At 42.7% G+C, this 15,018-nt stretch overlaps 1 protein-coding gene across 2 annotated transcripts in view; it reads right to left on the reverse strand.

Moving 5' to 3' along the window:
- Dsx (transcription factor doublesex) overlaps window positions 1–15,018 on the reverse strand; it is a 129,527-nt gene that overhangs the window by 84,323 nt on the left and 30,186 nt on the right. The window contains exons 5-6 of one of the 2 annotated variants that reach the window (XM_076811093.1): window positions 2,212–2,355; window positions 1,597–2,011 (exon numbers count right to left, since the gene is read on the reverse strand). In XM_076811093.1, the coding sequence (XP_076667208.1) occupies window positions 1,923–2,011; window positions 2,212–2,355 (233 nt within the window). In that variant the 3' untranslated portion in view covers window positions 1,597–1,922. Of the gene's footprint in view, window positions 1–1,596; window positions 2,012–2,211; window positions 2,356–15,018 lie in introns of those variants that run through there. The other variant, XM_076811091.1, reaches the window with a different exon arrangement.

Below are 15,018 nucleotides of genomic sequence, written 5' to 3' on the forward strand. Positions count from 1 at the left end.
AGTGGAAGGATTATTCAGACTGCTTCGACAGGAATTATCTCCTCGGTATAACGATTCCAGAGCCTTTACGCACTGTCGAGACCAGTCACCGGTAACCACTGAGCTCACCAGAATACATATACATGTATGAGCTCTTATGCACGGGGTCGCTTAGACCAACGAGGTGCCTTGATTACAACGCACGTGTTCAGACTACGAACTACTTTGCCGGAGACCAAATGCGACAAGCTTCGATGCGGAGAAATTTATTTTCGAAATTGAATCTTGAAGAGTAATTTGGTACTTGTGGTGTAGAGACTATTCCAATCGTGACATTAAAAAGAAAAGCAATGCGTGGAAGTAATCGACTCAGTGACGCACACAGAGGGGGGCCAAGAGGCCCTGGCACCCCCAAAGAAAAAGGAATAAAAGATTAATGTAACCATGACTGAAGTAATTCAAGAGCTTTGTAGGAAGAAATGAAAACTGGATTTTATCCTTTAAATAAATTTTTATAATCACCTCGTGCATTTTATTGAATTTCCATTAAAAATATTTTTATCCCTTCAATTCGGCTCCCCCAAAATTAATTCCTGAGTGCGCCACTGAATCGACTTATTTGGGATTGAAGGACTTCCGGACATTCCGGTCTTCCTTTCTTATGCGCTGCTGCAATACAGAAGGCACCCAATATTCCCTTTTCCCCTTTTAATTTCTTTCAAGGCACTTAATAATTATAGCAATCTCCTGGACGTCCATTCTGCTGGACGGTTCCTGCGATACTGAACTTTCGAATCGCCCTGTTTGGTCTCCTCGTTTGGTCGCCTGGCGTCTGGTCGACGGCGCGGAACGGCACTAAAACGCGCCTGTCTACCAACGTGTGTAATTTTACACAAAATTCCACGGTTAATGAGCTTGGAATAAGCGGGGGGACTTTTTGTTGTCTCGGCAGGATCGATGCGAGAAAATTTCTCACAAAAATTGGAGAAACGAGGCTGGTAGTACTCTACCAATAAAGAGAGCGATAAGGCTAATTTACATTGGAAATTCGTGGTCTGAAGGACGTTAATTTATCGATTTATCAGTCTGATCGTCTTACTTATATGCATATCCATTAATTTCAGAATTAATGGAGGCTCCCGATTCTGCACTTCGATTCTAAATGCACAGAAGAAAATCCACGAGTTGAATTTTATTTTATGTTTAAGACAGTTTGACTGGTCTACAATATTCCTACGTTCTGGATCTGCGCAGAGAATTAGATGGTCGAAGGAGACGTTACAATTAACTGGAAAAAAATTGCAATACTCTAAGGCTAAGAAAAATGTGCAAATGAAATATAAATATTGGCAATTATGTAGGAATATTGCAAGATAAATAAGGAACGCTGTTAAATTGTAAAGACAATCCTGATAAAAAAATTTTTCAACAGACCATTCAGGTACGCGTGCAAAGTCCTTCAGATGTATCGCGAATTCGCAGCGCGAAAGTGACGCAAAGCTATAAAGGCACATCCAGACGCTGATGCAGGAGTCATGAAACACTGATGCATGCATCACGATACAGGTTTCATGATTCTTGCATCAGCGTCTGGATGTGCCTTAAATTGCACCGAACGCGTTGCCAATTTCGTCGAGGCGCGATTTCCGGGTTCGCCACCGAATTCAAGTGCCCGCGAGGAAAGAAAATTGTCTTCCGACCGTTGAATTGTCTTCCGTCCGTTGAATTGTCACAATCAAATACATATATCTTCGTCGTTGCTCCAACCCGAACGATGCAGAAAGCTTGCTACTTTTACAGCGCAGACTTGCAAAGGTATCATCTACAATCCACAGTGACGTAACTACGTTCACTTCAAATAAGAATCGTGGCGAAAAAAAAAAATGTCACCGAGAAAAGACATGGAAAAATTGATTCAAAAGTTTTAAAACTCTACGACTCTTTCAAGTCGGTAGCAAATGTACGATGAACGAACGAATGTTGTCCAAAATGGTACCCCAACGGGAAATTTTCGGGTGTAAAGCTATCGCAGCTGGAGAAAGAAAAATTCTGGTTACTTTCCACGCACACGAAGAGTAAAATAAGAATGTAGTATTGCAAACTGATGTAGCAATCAATAGTGAATTAATCGTGATTTGTTTTGAAAGTAATATATAGAGTTTTGCCGGGCGTCGGGTAAAAAATACTGAGCATGAATTTTACAAGTAAGAAGTGAAAAATAATGCCCATTACCTGACATTATGCGCTTCACAGCCACCTCGAGGTTTGCCCCTGCGTCCTTTAAAATCACGTACATCAGTGGCAGCATGTCCAAGGAATAATTGAAGAGTTCTAGGAGCTTGGTACTGTATTCCAATAGAATTTCTATACTGTCACCTGCAACATGACGGAAATAAGACAATCGTTAGTATGGGTGCCAACTATCAAAGCGGAGAAACACGCCAAGTGGGCATTTCGCTACTTCAAAGGTTCCGAAATATTCTGCTATCGCGAAGGAAGTGCAATGAAGAAGAACACCGAAAATATTTCCTGTTATTTGCCAAGTGGAGGTTCGGGGGTTTCAGATGCTCAATTATATGTTTTGAAAAAGTTTCAAACTCAAATTATAACGTGATATTAATATTGAAATTCATTCCAAGGGCATACCATCAGAATAGTGTTTATCGTGATACGAAATGTTTGCTATTAATTTTATTCGAATTTTAGTACAAATCAGATAGAGTAGCAGGAGTAATTGCGTAAAAATTAGAAATTCCTTGTAAAAGTGAATAAGGCTTTCTTGATGTTGTATTTAATTTTAGATTTCATTCTTTTTAAAGAGAGAGTTAATTAGACTTCACAAAATTCATTGTTTTCGAAGTTACATTCTCTACGTTGATAAAATAATATAATAATACACATGGACATAAACTATTACTGAATTATAATTTCATACTATTATCAGTAGTATTGTCTTGCTCCGCTAAGTAGAAAATGCCTACCACGCACAGACCAGGAATCTGTATAGGAACACGCAATTCTGAAGATGTGAAGCGTGAATGAAAATGCTGGTAAAACATTCAGAGTTATCTCTGTGGACATGAAAGTGAAAATATTATGAAGTAATTGGTTACTTTTACGATTTCGTGCGATGGAGAGAAGAAAGCAAGCGACTTACATTATCGAATTCATCGTATGGATTCTGAGACAAAGAAAATTAATCATTCGACCTATTTGACTAACAATTTTTCCTCAATTTCTAAAATACTGTATACTACCTAAACCCTGAACCCTTTCTTAACACCTTACCTAAGCTGACGAACCTCATCTCTGTTTTTAAAATTTATTTCTCCCTCCTAAAGTTCTCTATGTGCCCTCAATTAATTAAGTACATTTACCTGTAAATCCACTTTAAACGCAAGGTAAGTGGGACAAAAGTATGCAAGAGAATAGAAAGTATGTATCCCAAGTGTCCATCTAGAAAGTAGCCATAATGGAAACAGGCAGATAATTCGCAGAGTTCGACACGCCACCACACTCCTTCAACAGGAAACATGGGATTGCAATGCGTGGCGACGCTCTGAATGAAGATGACTTCTCGTGCGGCCGCAAAAGTGAGAAAAGAAGGACCGATAATGACCCGTTTTTAGTGATTTAACGATACATCTGCCCCGTTATCTGCAACCCAATCGGACTTTCTCGCGACTTTCTAACACCTGTTACAGTCGATGGCGGAGAAGAACCGAATCGAGAGCAGCCAGTGAAGGTGGAAATTGCATTGGCCAGCGAGGCACTGTCGACAACCGCAAATGGACTCGTCTACCGAACAACTATTGAATGGTAAGAACGGCAAAACACGATGATGGGCAAATAGAATAACTCAGTATTATCCTAATTTTAATTATTTATAACACAAGAAAATAATTATACTGCGAAGATCGTAAACGCCAAAGGTCCGGCAAGGAAAGTATTAATGTACAGTTTATGTAGCTAGTACCCTACTTAAATCACCTAGCGCATTCAGTTTTATTCGCGAGAACCAAGGCAAAAGTTAGACACATTACACTATAGGATTTAAGAAACTTTTCACCAGTGCCGTCTTATCGTTTTCGAGGGACCTGAGACGAGCTCCATATGCGGCCCTCTAAATTATTCTAAATTAAATAAAATCGAAAATACCGCGCTAATACGCGAAGTGAATAAGTATTAAAACAATTAATTAAATAAGATTAAACGTGGGTCCATTCCACGAAAAAGGGTCCCATTTTAAAATGTAAATTTTGGTGTATTCATTATTTTCTTTCGGACACAGTTGGAGGACCCATTTCCATTTTTTTTTCTAGCTTTTACAATCCTTTTTTTGTTTTCCAATTTTTCAGGGGCTCCCTGAGCTCCAGGGCCCTGAGGCTACTGTCTCTGTCGCTTCCAGGTTAAGACGGCACTGGTACATACACTTCTTGTGATTCACTGCTGGTATTTCAACACACATTTACATATTTAACTTCTATCTTTTTTAAAATAGCGCTATCTCTATCAAGTGAATATTCCAAAAAAATCAATCTTGAGTCAGTAGGTAACAGAGATGGGAGCTAATTTTTTCCCTCAATTTAAAAAGAAAATACTACATACACCTGTACAAGTTCTTTTTTGTTTCAGACCATGAAAGGTAATGACACAATAATTATTTTCCAGTATTTTCAGATTCGTTGGTAGCAAAGATCAAATGAGTAAGTACTGAAATAGGGAAAGAACGTTATTAACTGTCACAAATGAGGTCAATGAGGACAGCTTAAAATTGTATCATTTCCGTGCCCCATAGGGGTGATCACGAGTGGCATTCATTTTTCATTGCTCTCTTCCTCAAACACCTTCCTTTAGACAAGGTGCAATGTTGCTGATTTTATATGACAGCTGAATTTAGCTTGCTTTACTCACGTGTACTATTTGAAAGGAGGCAATCACTTTTAATACCCATTGCAGCCTAACAAATCTAAACACACTTTTCCAACTTGCAATAATGATTCACGCAAAAGAAACTGTGTAAAATAGTCGCCATAACCCAAGCATGCATTTAACAATCGAATACAAAAAAACATCCCTTTCTAGAGTAAACCCCCAATGTTGCCAAACATCGAAAACTTCCATGAATTCGATCTGCGTTCTGCTACCAACCCAGAAGCACATGCTTCGGCTGAACTAACCCCTCTGCATTTCTATTTCTCTCTCGCTAAAAGCTCTTAATGTGGCTTATGGTGTGTTCGCCAGAACGTTTCGACTCGTGGTCTCGAGAATTCTATCAGCTCCTGAAGAATCATCGCGTAGACATGAAATTGGTAATTCCGCAGATTCCTGACGCGCAAAAAGAAACGACCAGAACCTGCAGGTAAACCATGCCGGTTTGGAGCAAGATGATGAGAAATAACAGACATTCCTCGCTAGCTAGAAATCCCACCCCGAGGAGGTGGGGTCTCGCCAATGGAATCGATCGGTCTGCCACGTTGTACAGCCTATAGCTTAGCCATATTTTTAAGCGTTCTCCACTCCCACGAGACCATATACGTGTAAATTTCCGCGTGTTTCCCCTCCGTGGCAGTGACCAGTTCCCCTGTGCGCGGCGTCAGCCTCATTAAGACCGCGCGTCATCGACGTCACGGACAAAATGGCGGACGGACGGGCGAACGGTGAAAGGTTCGCCGTAGACCCTGAAGAAGAGGGAACACAACGGCTCGACCGGGGACTCTCGCCTACCGGAGACCCGCGTCAAATAAGGGGAAAGGACTAGCAGCCCGGAGGAAAGAGAGGGGGGGAGTAGAGGGGTGAGTTCCGGGATCAGAAGAGAGAAGAGAGAGACTGGAAGAGCCAGGTAAGGCAGCATCGTCTGCCAGGCGAGAGGATGGCATCGAAACAACCGACTTGGCTGTCTGGGTCTGTCTCTCCTTCCCCGTGCCGTCGGAGCAGCCCTCCCCCGTCGAGAGGGCAGTCCCTCCGACGGCTTCTCTGTCCCTCACTCCCCTCTTCCTCTCCTCTTGGCAAGTGAATATCTCGCTCGCTCCCACTGAAAGGTGGAGGTCCGCTGTTCTCCACTACTCCTCTTTCGCTTTGGAGCGGAGGGACGCAGAGGCCAGCCGCACGCCGTGCTTCTGGATAGAGCACGCACACGCGCGTGTACGGAGCACGTGGTTGGCCGGGTTCACCTGCACATGGAAAAGGAGGGAACCAACGCCTGGCGTCCCGGCGGCGGCACCGCGGGCACCTGCCCGCTCTCCGCGTCGCGTTGTCTATTCGATAGAACGGTAGAGGGGTGGCTGATGGCCAGGGAGAAGAAGGGCGAGAGGAAGAGGGAGGACCTGAGTGACTGTAATGGTGTAGCACCGGGGAAAAAACGTGACAGAGGGGGGTGGAGACGAGGAAGGGAAAAGCGGAGGACAGAGAACGCTCGAGCCCAGCCAAGGGAAGATGGAGGGGAAAGCTATTTCCGCCTTTTCAAAACCATCAAGAAGGCCCCCTTTATAGGCGGAGCTGCGCCGAGCAGAACGCGCCACTATTGGCTGTCTTAATGTCTAAAATATGACGGCCGGAAATTGTTGTCTATGCTCGCGGCCACAAGGGTGAGCTCCCACGGCTGTAAAACAAGCCACTAGAGTCACAATTTTCCGTTCGATATGTGGCGAAGTTTGAGGAGGCGATCGAAGGGACTTGTACGACAGTTTGTTGTAAATGTGATGACCTACAGAGCGACAATTTTCGTTCAAAGTTACAATCCTCCTCTGCCGGTCATCGAATACACACACATTGCAATCTATCCGTCCGTGAAGCAGATCGAACGAGGTTAGGTTGCAGAGCAGCAGTTAATGCTGAACCTCGCCTACTCGCCATTGTAATTTTAATTTTAATTGAAGAGCTCCACCGTTGTTCCATACAACCACGTTATACGACAGACCCACATGTATAATAATTATGATAGGATTGTCACTGAAGAAAACCGTATGGTTCGATGGCAATACGCACCTGGAAGCCACAGGGTCGATTGTAAATAAAGCTACGGGCAAGTAGAGGTTGGCACTACAACAAGCGCGAGCACTCAATACCAGTGGAAAGAAGACGCACTCTTCAACCATGTTTCTTTGTTCGTTCAGTGACAGTGAGTGCTGGCTTCCATTTTCCCGCGGATATCATGTAATGCCAAGTTCGTATGAACCATCGACGGCAGCAGTTGGTAATTGTAATCGAAACAGATGAAAGCACTATCCTGAAATTCTAATGCTGACGAAATTGAGAAACGGGTAGGGGAGACCGGGGCGAAGTGACGCGAAAGAAGTTTGAAGTCGAATAAAATTTTTCCCATTCAATAAAAATGTGTGGAACTAGATTTATAATATAATTTGAACCTTACTATCGAGAAATGGCAAATAACAATACTTAAAGTAAACTTAAAGTATATTAAAATTCAACTTGAAAAGAAAATGCCAAAACGACCATTTTACCCCGAATATGGGGTAAAGTGAGCTACTATCTGGGGTAAAGTGAGCTGAAATAAAATACGAGTTTTAATTAAGGACGTAGGTAATTATTAACCCCTTGCGCTGGGATGACGCGTGTAGCACGTCAGTTTCAAAAACTGTGGCAGATTTTTCGTTTTTTCGAGGTTAGATTACAGATTCGATCGCATCTTCGCATGCAAGCAGGTGAAGATAACACGATGCATCCACCATCGTTGCCTCCGTCCGATCCCGGAGCTCGCTGGACCGCTCCGTGTCGGAAATTATTATAATTTCGTAGCGAAATTCGACATGGTGGCATGCCAGACAGCTGTTTATCGTGTAACTCGAAGGCTAAGAAATGACTACTTGGCGGGGAGGCGTGTTCCTTTCATGGCTTAATTCGGAATCCATAAATATTCGTCTACAACACCCGTCTATTCAGTTACGCGTACACATTTTGTACGCTTTGATCGCTACAGGAGGAAACACGTCCTTTTTTACAAGTACCTAGGTAATAATTAAGCCAGCATTCTGTGATCATGCCACCACTAGCAATAGACCCTGAACTTATATTGTATTACTTGCAGCAATTTGATATACCTATCGTAATAAAATTGCAGCATTTCTCGTCGGTTGCAGTAATTCGCAACCTGTTAACGTTTGCTAACGTTTTTGTTTTACTTGCAATTTCGACTGAAGTCTCTCCGAAGCGGAAAACAGTTCTTGTCCAGTAATCAGGGAGAGTGCGAATTGTGGCAAAAGTTTTAAAAGCAAATTGGGGGTAAGAATTCTTCGATAATTGAGTACACCGCAAACACGCTATTCCTTTTCAGATCCACAAGGATATCTTGCAAATGCCGTCCCTTTTGTTACAACTTGCTGCGACCGCGGTAGCGTAGCCATTGCCATGGTCTTCGAAAATTAAACTTTCAAGTTTAATGTTTTTATCGGGCTTCCCGTTACCAATTTCCGGTTGCATCTTTTATCAACTACGACTTCGAAACGTTCAATAAATGCGCATATACTGTGACGATACGGTTTAACTGTAATCAACTGATTGCCAACGGTGAGTGTTGCATACCAAGCGCATTATCGCGAAATACGATTAATTATATAATACGAGAGATAGGAACTATCGCGTGGTTTTTAGTTTGGTTCGCGATACTACACGCGATCGCATGAATCTGTACACGCACGTGAGTGGGTGTGCGTATTTGCTGCAGTAAGATACGTTTCAACGCGTGTGCACACGTATACAATGGTAATATAATTTCGTGTACGATAAAGAGTGCGATTAATTGCCAGTCACAATTACGACCGCCATATTATAAACAGCTCGCTTTTTCACACAACTGCCATTTATGTACCATGGGACCTGCGTTATCTGAATATTATATTAATCGAACAGAGGACGACATTACAGGGCACCTCTTATTTGATTAAAATGGGTTTTCAGGGCTGTCGAACCGAATTCCAAAAATGGTGATAGTGCTGTTAAAAGTCGAAGTGTTTTTATAAAGCCTTGCGTTACTCAATGCGTTAACTCAGCTTTGATTCACACTATCCAATAACGTGCTTGTAAAAGAATAGGAGGAAAATGACCCGAGTGTTGCAGAAAAGTATACAGACGAGGCAGTGAAGTATCAGGGGTCATGAGCCTTCGTAGAAAAGGATCCAACTCTCTTCGCACTATCCGGTGATTATAAACGAACCCTTAACCGAATGATAAGCAAATACCAGCGGAAGAACGAGGAGCGAGATTTCAACGACGGTTTCACGTTGAAATCAGTACCATGAACTCGAGGGGTCCAGTAAATACTGTTGACGCCTGCGGACGGCAGTTTATAAGATTGGTTCGTGTCAATCATCGAGCTGTGTAAACACACCGCGTACCGACTACGAGATATCTCATGTTCGGCAAACCGAATATTCGGGCCGGGTCAACAGATTTCACGTTTCGTCGCTTTAGGCTACACATACGCGCCGGGGCAATGAGTTTAAAGTAATTTTCTCTAAATTGCTAGAAGGTGGGAGCAACGTTTAATCCTCCGCTGGCGGATGGAGGACCCACTTTGACCCGTGTTACATAGATACCAAAGTGTTTAGTTATTTGTTAGTCATCAGTGTGGGTTTCCTAAGAGAAGAATTTTAGATGGTGACGAGGGTAAGACCGAAAATAAGTAGAAGCTTAGTTTCAGATGTGGATGATCGACAGCAAGGGTTAAACAAAGATCTTGAAACGAACACGTGTGAAACTTTAGAGGAAAGGAGGGATGAATGTAAAATATGTAGGGTTAAGACTAGTTTAATTTTTATACTTATTTAATTCTAACTTTAATAATATTTAATTCTAATAATTCTTTAATATTATATTGATGTAATTAGTTGACGATTCATGTAATCCTCTATTATTAGACGTGAGGCATAATCTCACGAATCATAGATAACGCGATTCCTGTTGCGTTACGCAATACGATACGATGCACCCTCCACGTGTAGGCATTCCAAAAAGGCCGTGTGACCATGATAACCGTGATAACGATCTTGAAAAGGAACTTAGTGGTAGATTGCAACTTCGGGTAATTATCTACACCGATAGACGCACCTGTACATCAACCTACAAGTCAAATCGTAATCGTGTTTAGAACCTGAACTGTGCAAACAGTTTCTTCCTATTCACCGTCTCTCATCTTAATTATAAACACATGGTAAGGATGCACGAAAAACTTCAGCATTAACTTCATAATCGCTTTATGAAAGCAAGATGAAGACGCGTTCCCGCATGTATCTACTATTATCACATTTGTTAATTTTCAGCTTAACTGAGTTAAAATAGTGTTCATTAACTTGTAACTACAAAGACAGGGCCAAAAGGGGGAAATCTAAGGAAGTGATAAAATTCTCCTCTGTTCCCTTCAATATTTTCTTGTTTATAAGTAAATACAAATCACTTGGAGATAAATAGACTCGAAGGGAAACGCAGGATCGTGAAATATATTTTTCTGTTTAAAGTAGCCAGCATCATAGGAAGCTTCACAACTATGATTTTCGCCATGCGTTGCACACACGTGGGCCCGTGGCTTGAGAGATTCTCTACTCGTAAACGGCAGAAATCTGGAGCAATGTCAATCACCTCTCTGAAACTCGTTTCAATAAACGCAAGTAGCCCACGAGGCGCATTACGCGCGGAAAGCGCTCGTAGTCCGAGACGATAAAAGATACACACAAGCGTGTGTTCTTAGAACAGCCGAGATTGGTGAAAGGCGAGCGTGGAGGCGTTGGATAACTGAAACATCGATAAGCCTACTTAGAAACTGATTAACCCCTCTTTTCGCTCTAAATGAACCGAAGCCCCGCGTGATATGCAAAACCATTGGTAGGTATTTATAACGAATTGTGTCGTCTATAGAAATGACTGGACGCGAAGTGATTCCTTTCGAAAGGAATTTCGAACGGAAGTGAGTGAGTCCTCATTTTCACAAGAAATGACTTCGAAAATGCCGCGGATTGAAAATCAGTCAACTCTACGTTGCAAAATATTTTGCAGCGCTCTTTACTTCAATGGAGGAATTAGAAAATAGTTTAAAAGAAAGTCTTGTCGATAGAGACAGAAACTAGAAAGGCGGCACATTTATCCGAATTCTGTAATCATATTTAATTTATGTCGCAAATTTGCTGCTTCCTCCGCGAAATGTTCCGCCTTCCTTCGTTTCTGCTCAACTTCACCCATGGAAGGATTTTACTATCGTGCGTGGTGGACGCAAGCATATGTAGTTATCGTTCACGAGTGCAAACGGATCGTGCGCACGAAGCGTAGATGAAGAAAAAGAACGACCGCTGTAACGATATCTGATAACAAAAACTCTGATGCGAGCCACGCGATTTCTGCAACGCCGCAAAATCTAGACCACCTAGAATTGCCCATGGCTGATGATATTGTTTTCTGTCCTCGGGCACCGCTACGGAAGCGGAGTGGTTTCTTAGGAAGCCAGTTCGAGACGATGACCGCGGTTACAATTAAGGAAATTATCCGACGGAACGTAGTCTAACCCTCCCTTTTCAGTGCTGTAAACTTTACGGTGCCAGAGCTGTTCCAGTACGAAGAGAAAGTATATAAGTTGAGTGGTTAGTGTAGTTTCACTCAAGTTTTACCGAAGTCCTCGAAATATTACTCAGTGACCAAGTGCTGGGCTAGAATTTCATTATACCTTATATTTGCATATTCGCGGCATATCATACTTGCATAAACTTCCGCAGTCTATATTATAATTGGGTTAAGTATATCTAACAATGTACAATGTACAGACATACATTCGGGCCGCCCCGATTCTTTCGGCCCGATTGAAATAATTCGATCCGCTTGGTTCTGCTCGAGCCGCCCGCTTCATTCGGGCCGCTTGAAAAATTCAAGCTACTTGGTTCTATCCAAGCCGCCCGGTTCTTTCAAGCCGCTCGGTTCATTCGAATACTCGGCTCGACTCGGTCGTTCAAGCCGAGTTAGGCTCGGCTTGCTTTTTCCGGGTACTGGAACAGTTCTAGATGGGAACAGATAAAACTCTATAATATTATAGGGAATGAACTTTTATATTTCAAACTTTGATCTAAATGAAAAATGGAACTACGAAAAAATTATGCTTTGTTGAGTAATATATAGGTTTAGTGCACTATATACTGTAAAATTATAAGAAAAACTACGAAAACATTTCACGACCATTATCTTAGCGGTTGCGGCGCGCAGCCTTCCGTCGTGACAGTTTCCTTAATACAAACTCCTTAATACCTTAATACCCCCCACTCTTCCTTATTTACTGAAAAAGTTTTGCAAATTGACGTTTTGTTACTCTGCAGATTAAGTCGAAAATGTAAAAATGGCGGTTCATCCACAAATGTCATTCGTTAACAGGTCATTAGCCCCTATTGTCTAAGGTGTTACAAATTAAATAGCATTAGTAGTTTATTAAATACTTCGGTACTCCAATTTACCAACAGTATTCCAAATATGCTGCACTTCCTCCAGTCAACTCTAGTGGATAACCTGCCTGTCACCCCGAATCACGAAAGAGTTTACTCGATGAGTATCTATTTCATATTACATTTGATTCCAATCGACATCGTCTCGGTAACTATTCCCACCACCCACCGATATGAAATATTTCAACCTAAAATCTTCAATTGTTACCACAGATGTCATAACGCAACATTTATCCAGAAAAACTGATGCACAGATAGAATAATCAAACAATACCTATAATATAAATTTCGTGCACATCAAATGAATACGAATACAACCCTTGCATTTAGTACTACCAAAAATGCCTTTCTTCCAGACACACTTCACTCCGTCACAGGGGCTCAAAGATTGCAAGAGAATAGCGTTAAAAGCGCAACGAACGTCTAAGCTCATGCTCCCTGTTCGCTCGTCAAAGACACCCCACCAACATCGAGGGAAGCGATTTTACTCGCGAACGTGGCCGCGGTGGGCTCCCGAATTCACAGCTTCTGCGTGCCCGGCGAGGGGTCTCAGGTTACATAGGGAAATGCAGAACCTACCCCCGCTCACGTTTCGACCGCTGGCCAGCCTCGATGGACATACATCGCGCGACACCAATACTTTCGCAGGGGATGGAGACGGGCTTTGTAGCAATGATACCGTTGTGTCGCTGCGTAATCGAAACCCCATCCGTGATGCTGGCCGAGGGGTTCGTTTGGATCACTAGAAGCACGGTATCACTCACAGAGCTGCTCTTGCTCAGATGGCAATAAAAGCTACGGGACTCTCGGTGCAACCACGCCACAGGTTTTCCCTTGTTTCAGGAAACTTTAAGGCTTTTTCCATGCTAATGATACGAGATCACGGCGATTCCACTTGATACATAGGACAGTTATTTTGGAGTGATTTAGTTATTTTGGAGTGATTTAGTTATTTTGGAGTGATTTAGTTATTTTGGAGTGATTTAGTTATTTTGGAGTGATTTAGTTATTTTGGAGTGACTTAGTTATTTTGGAGTGATTTAGTTATTTTGGAGTGATTTAGTTATTTTGGAGTGATTTAGTTATTTTGGAGTGATTTAGTTATTTTGGAGTGATTTAGTTATTTTGGAGTGATTTAGTTATTTTGGAGTGATTTAGTTATTTTGGAGTGATTTAGTTATTTTGGAGTGATTTAGTTATTTTGGAGTGATTTAATTACTTTGGAGTGATTTGGTTATTTTATTTACTTGAGTAAAGGTGCGGTTTTTCCCCCGAGCGTTGTACTCTAAACGAGACAAAACTGTAGAGTGTAGAGAGAGCGCTGGCGAAAAACAATTATAAAATTAAATCACTTTAGTTTAAAGTTACTAACTGGTGGCTCGCGATCCACCGGGGGCTCTCCTCCGCCTTGTTGCTTCGCTGAACGGCCTCCCAGACCTAACCCTCCATGCCTACCAGACTCTGACGATCGCAGTAAATTCCTCCTCCTTTCCTTCTCTTTTCGACTGCGATCGTCAGAGTCTGGTTGGTATGGAGGGGGCCGTTCAGCGTGGCAAGTCGGAGGTACCCCTGGTGGCCCGCGGGCCACCAGTTAAGCTGGGTGTACACCTGACGAGTGAGTCGGCCGAGTCATCGGTCTGCTACTCGGCCGAGTGAAAATCTTCCCCGCCGGATTACTCGGTCGAGTACTAGAATATGCTCACTCGGCCGAGCACTCGTTAGGTGTAAACTAAGCATTAGTCAACTCTGGATTAAAGGATGCAATTTATCGCATAACTCGAGCACGACAATAAAATTCGACCTGCTGAAATAATTTAAAAATCCAAAACGATAATTCCCTTTGTTGCTTCTCTTTCGAATAAATCAACTTTATCCAAGCTACTGTATATCACATTCGATGTACATAACGCCACATCTACACATGTAGCTGCCTGATGTATCTTATATTAGACAGCTCTTACACCAAGTCGATAGCATTGGATGGAAAAGCACAGTTCCGTGCTTGATTGTGCAGAAACTCTCGCGAGTGTATCGAGCAGCAATCGCTAATCAGCGTGGACAGAACTTGAAAATTCCTTCAGTTTCTAACGGACGACTTACAATATACCCGCCTCAATGTACGTATATGCCCGTGGTTTTATGGGCGGGAAGGAACGGCAGCGTAGAAAAATTGCAGACGTTTCGTCTACGCGGTCCTCGCCCGCTCGTCTCGCTCGACGACGTTTTACGTCTATTTCAATAAAAACGATATAACCGAAACCCTTTTGCAACAGTTCTTCTCCGCCTATAAAAATAGTCAACGTGAAATCGCAATAAGCTCCAGCGGAAAGAACCGAATGAAGGAACGGTCGTGAACGCGGCAGCTTTTACGAGACATGACATTTCGGAAGCAGTAAAATTCTATCCTGCCAAGCGTTCGCATAAAATCCTTGCTCGCCCCGGCCGCTGTTCGCAAACAGACGTACCCCACTTCGCAGCGCTCGCGAAAAGCCCCTGTATAAGCGCGTACGCGGACGCATGCGCGTGCAATAATTGGACCGCAGCCTCCCTTCCAAGTAGGAGGTCCTTTCGAACGATCCGATGTTCTTTCGTTAGCGGACGCATAACA

Source organism: Andrena cerasifolii, chromosome 4 (genome assembly GCF_050908995.1).
Source record: "Andrena cerasifolii isolate SP2316 chromosome 4, iyAndCera1_principal, whole genome shotgun sequence".
NCBI lineage: Eukaryota > Metazoa > Arthropoda > Insecta > Hymenoptera > Andrenidae > Andrena > Andrena cerasifolii.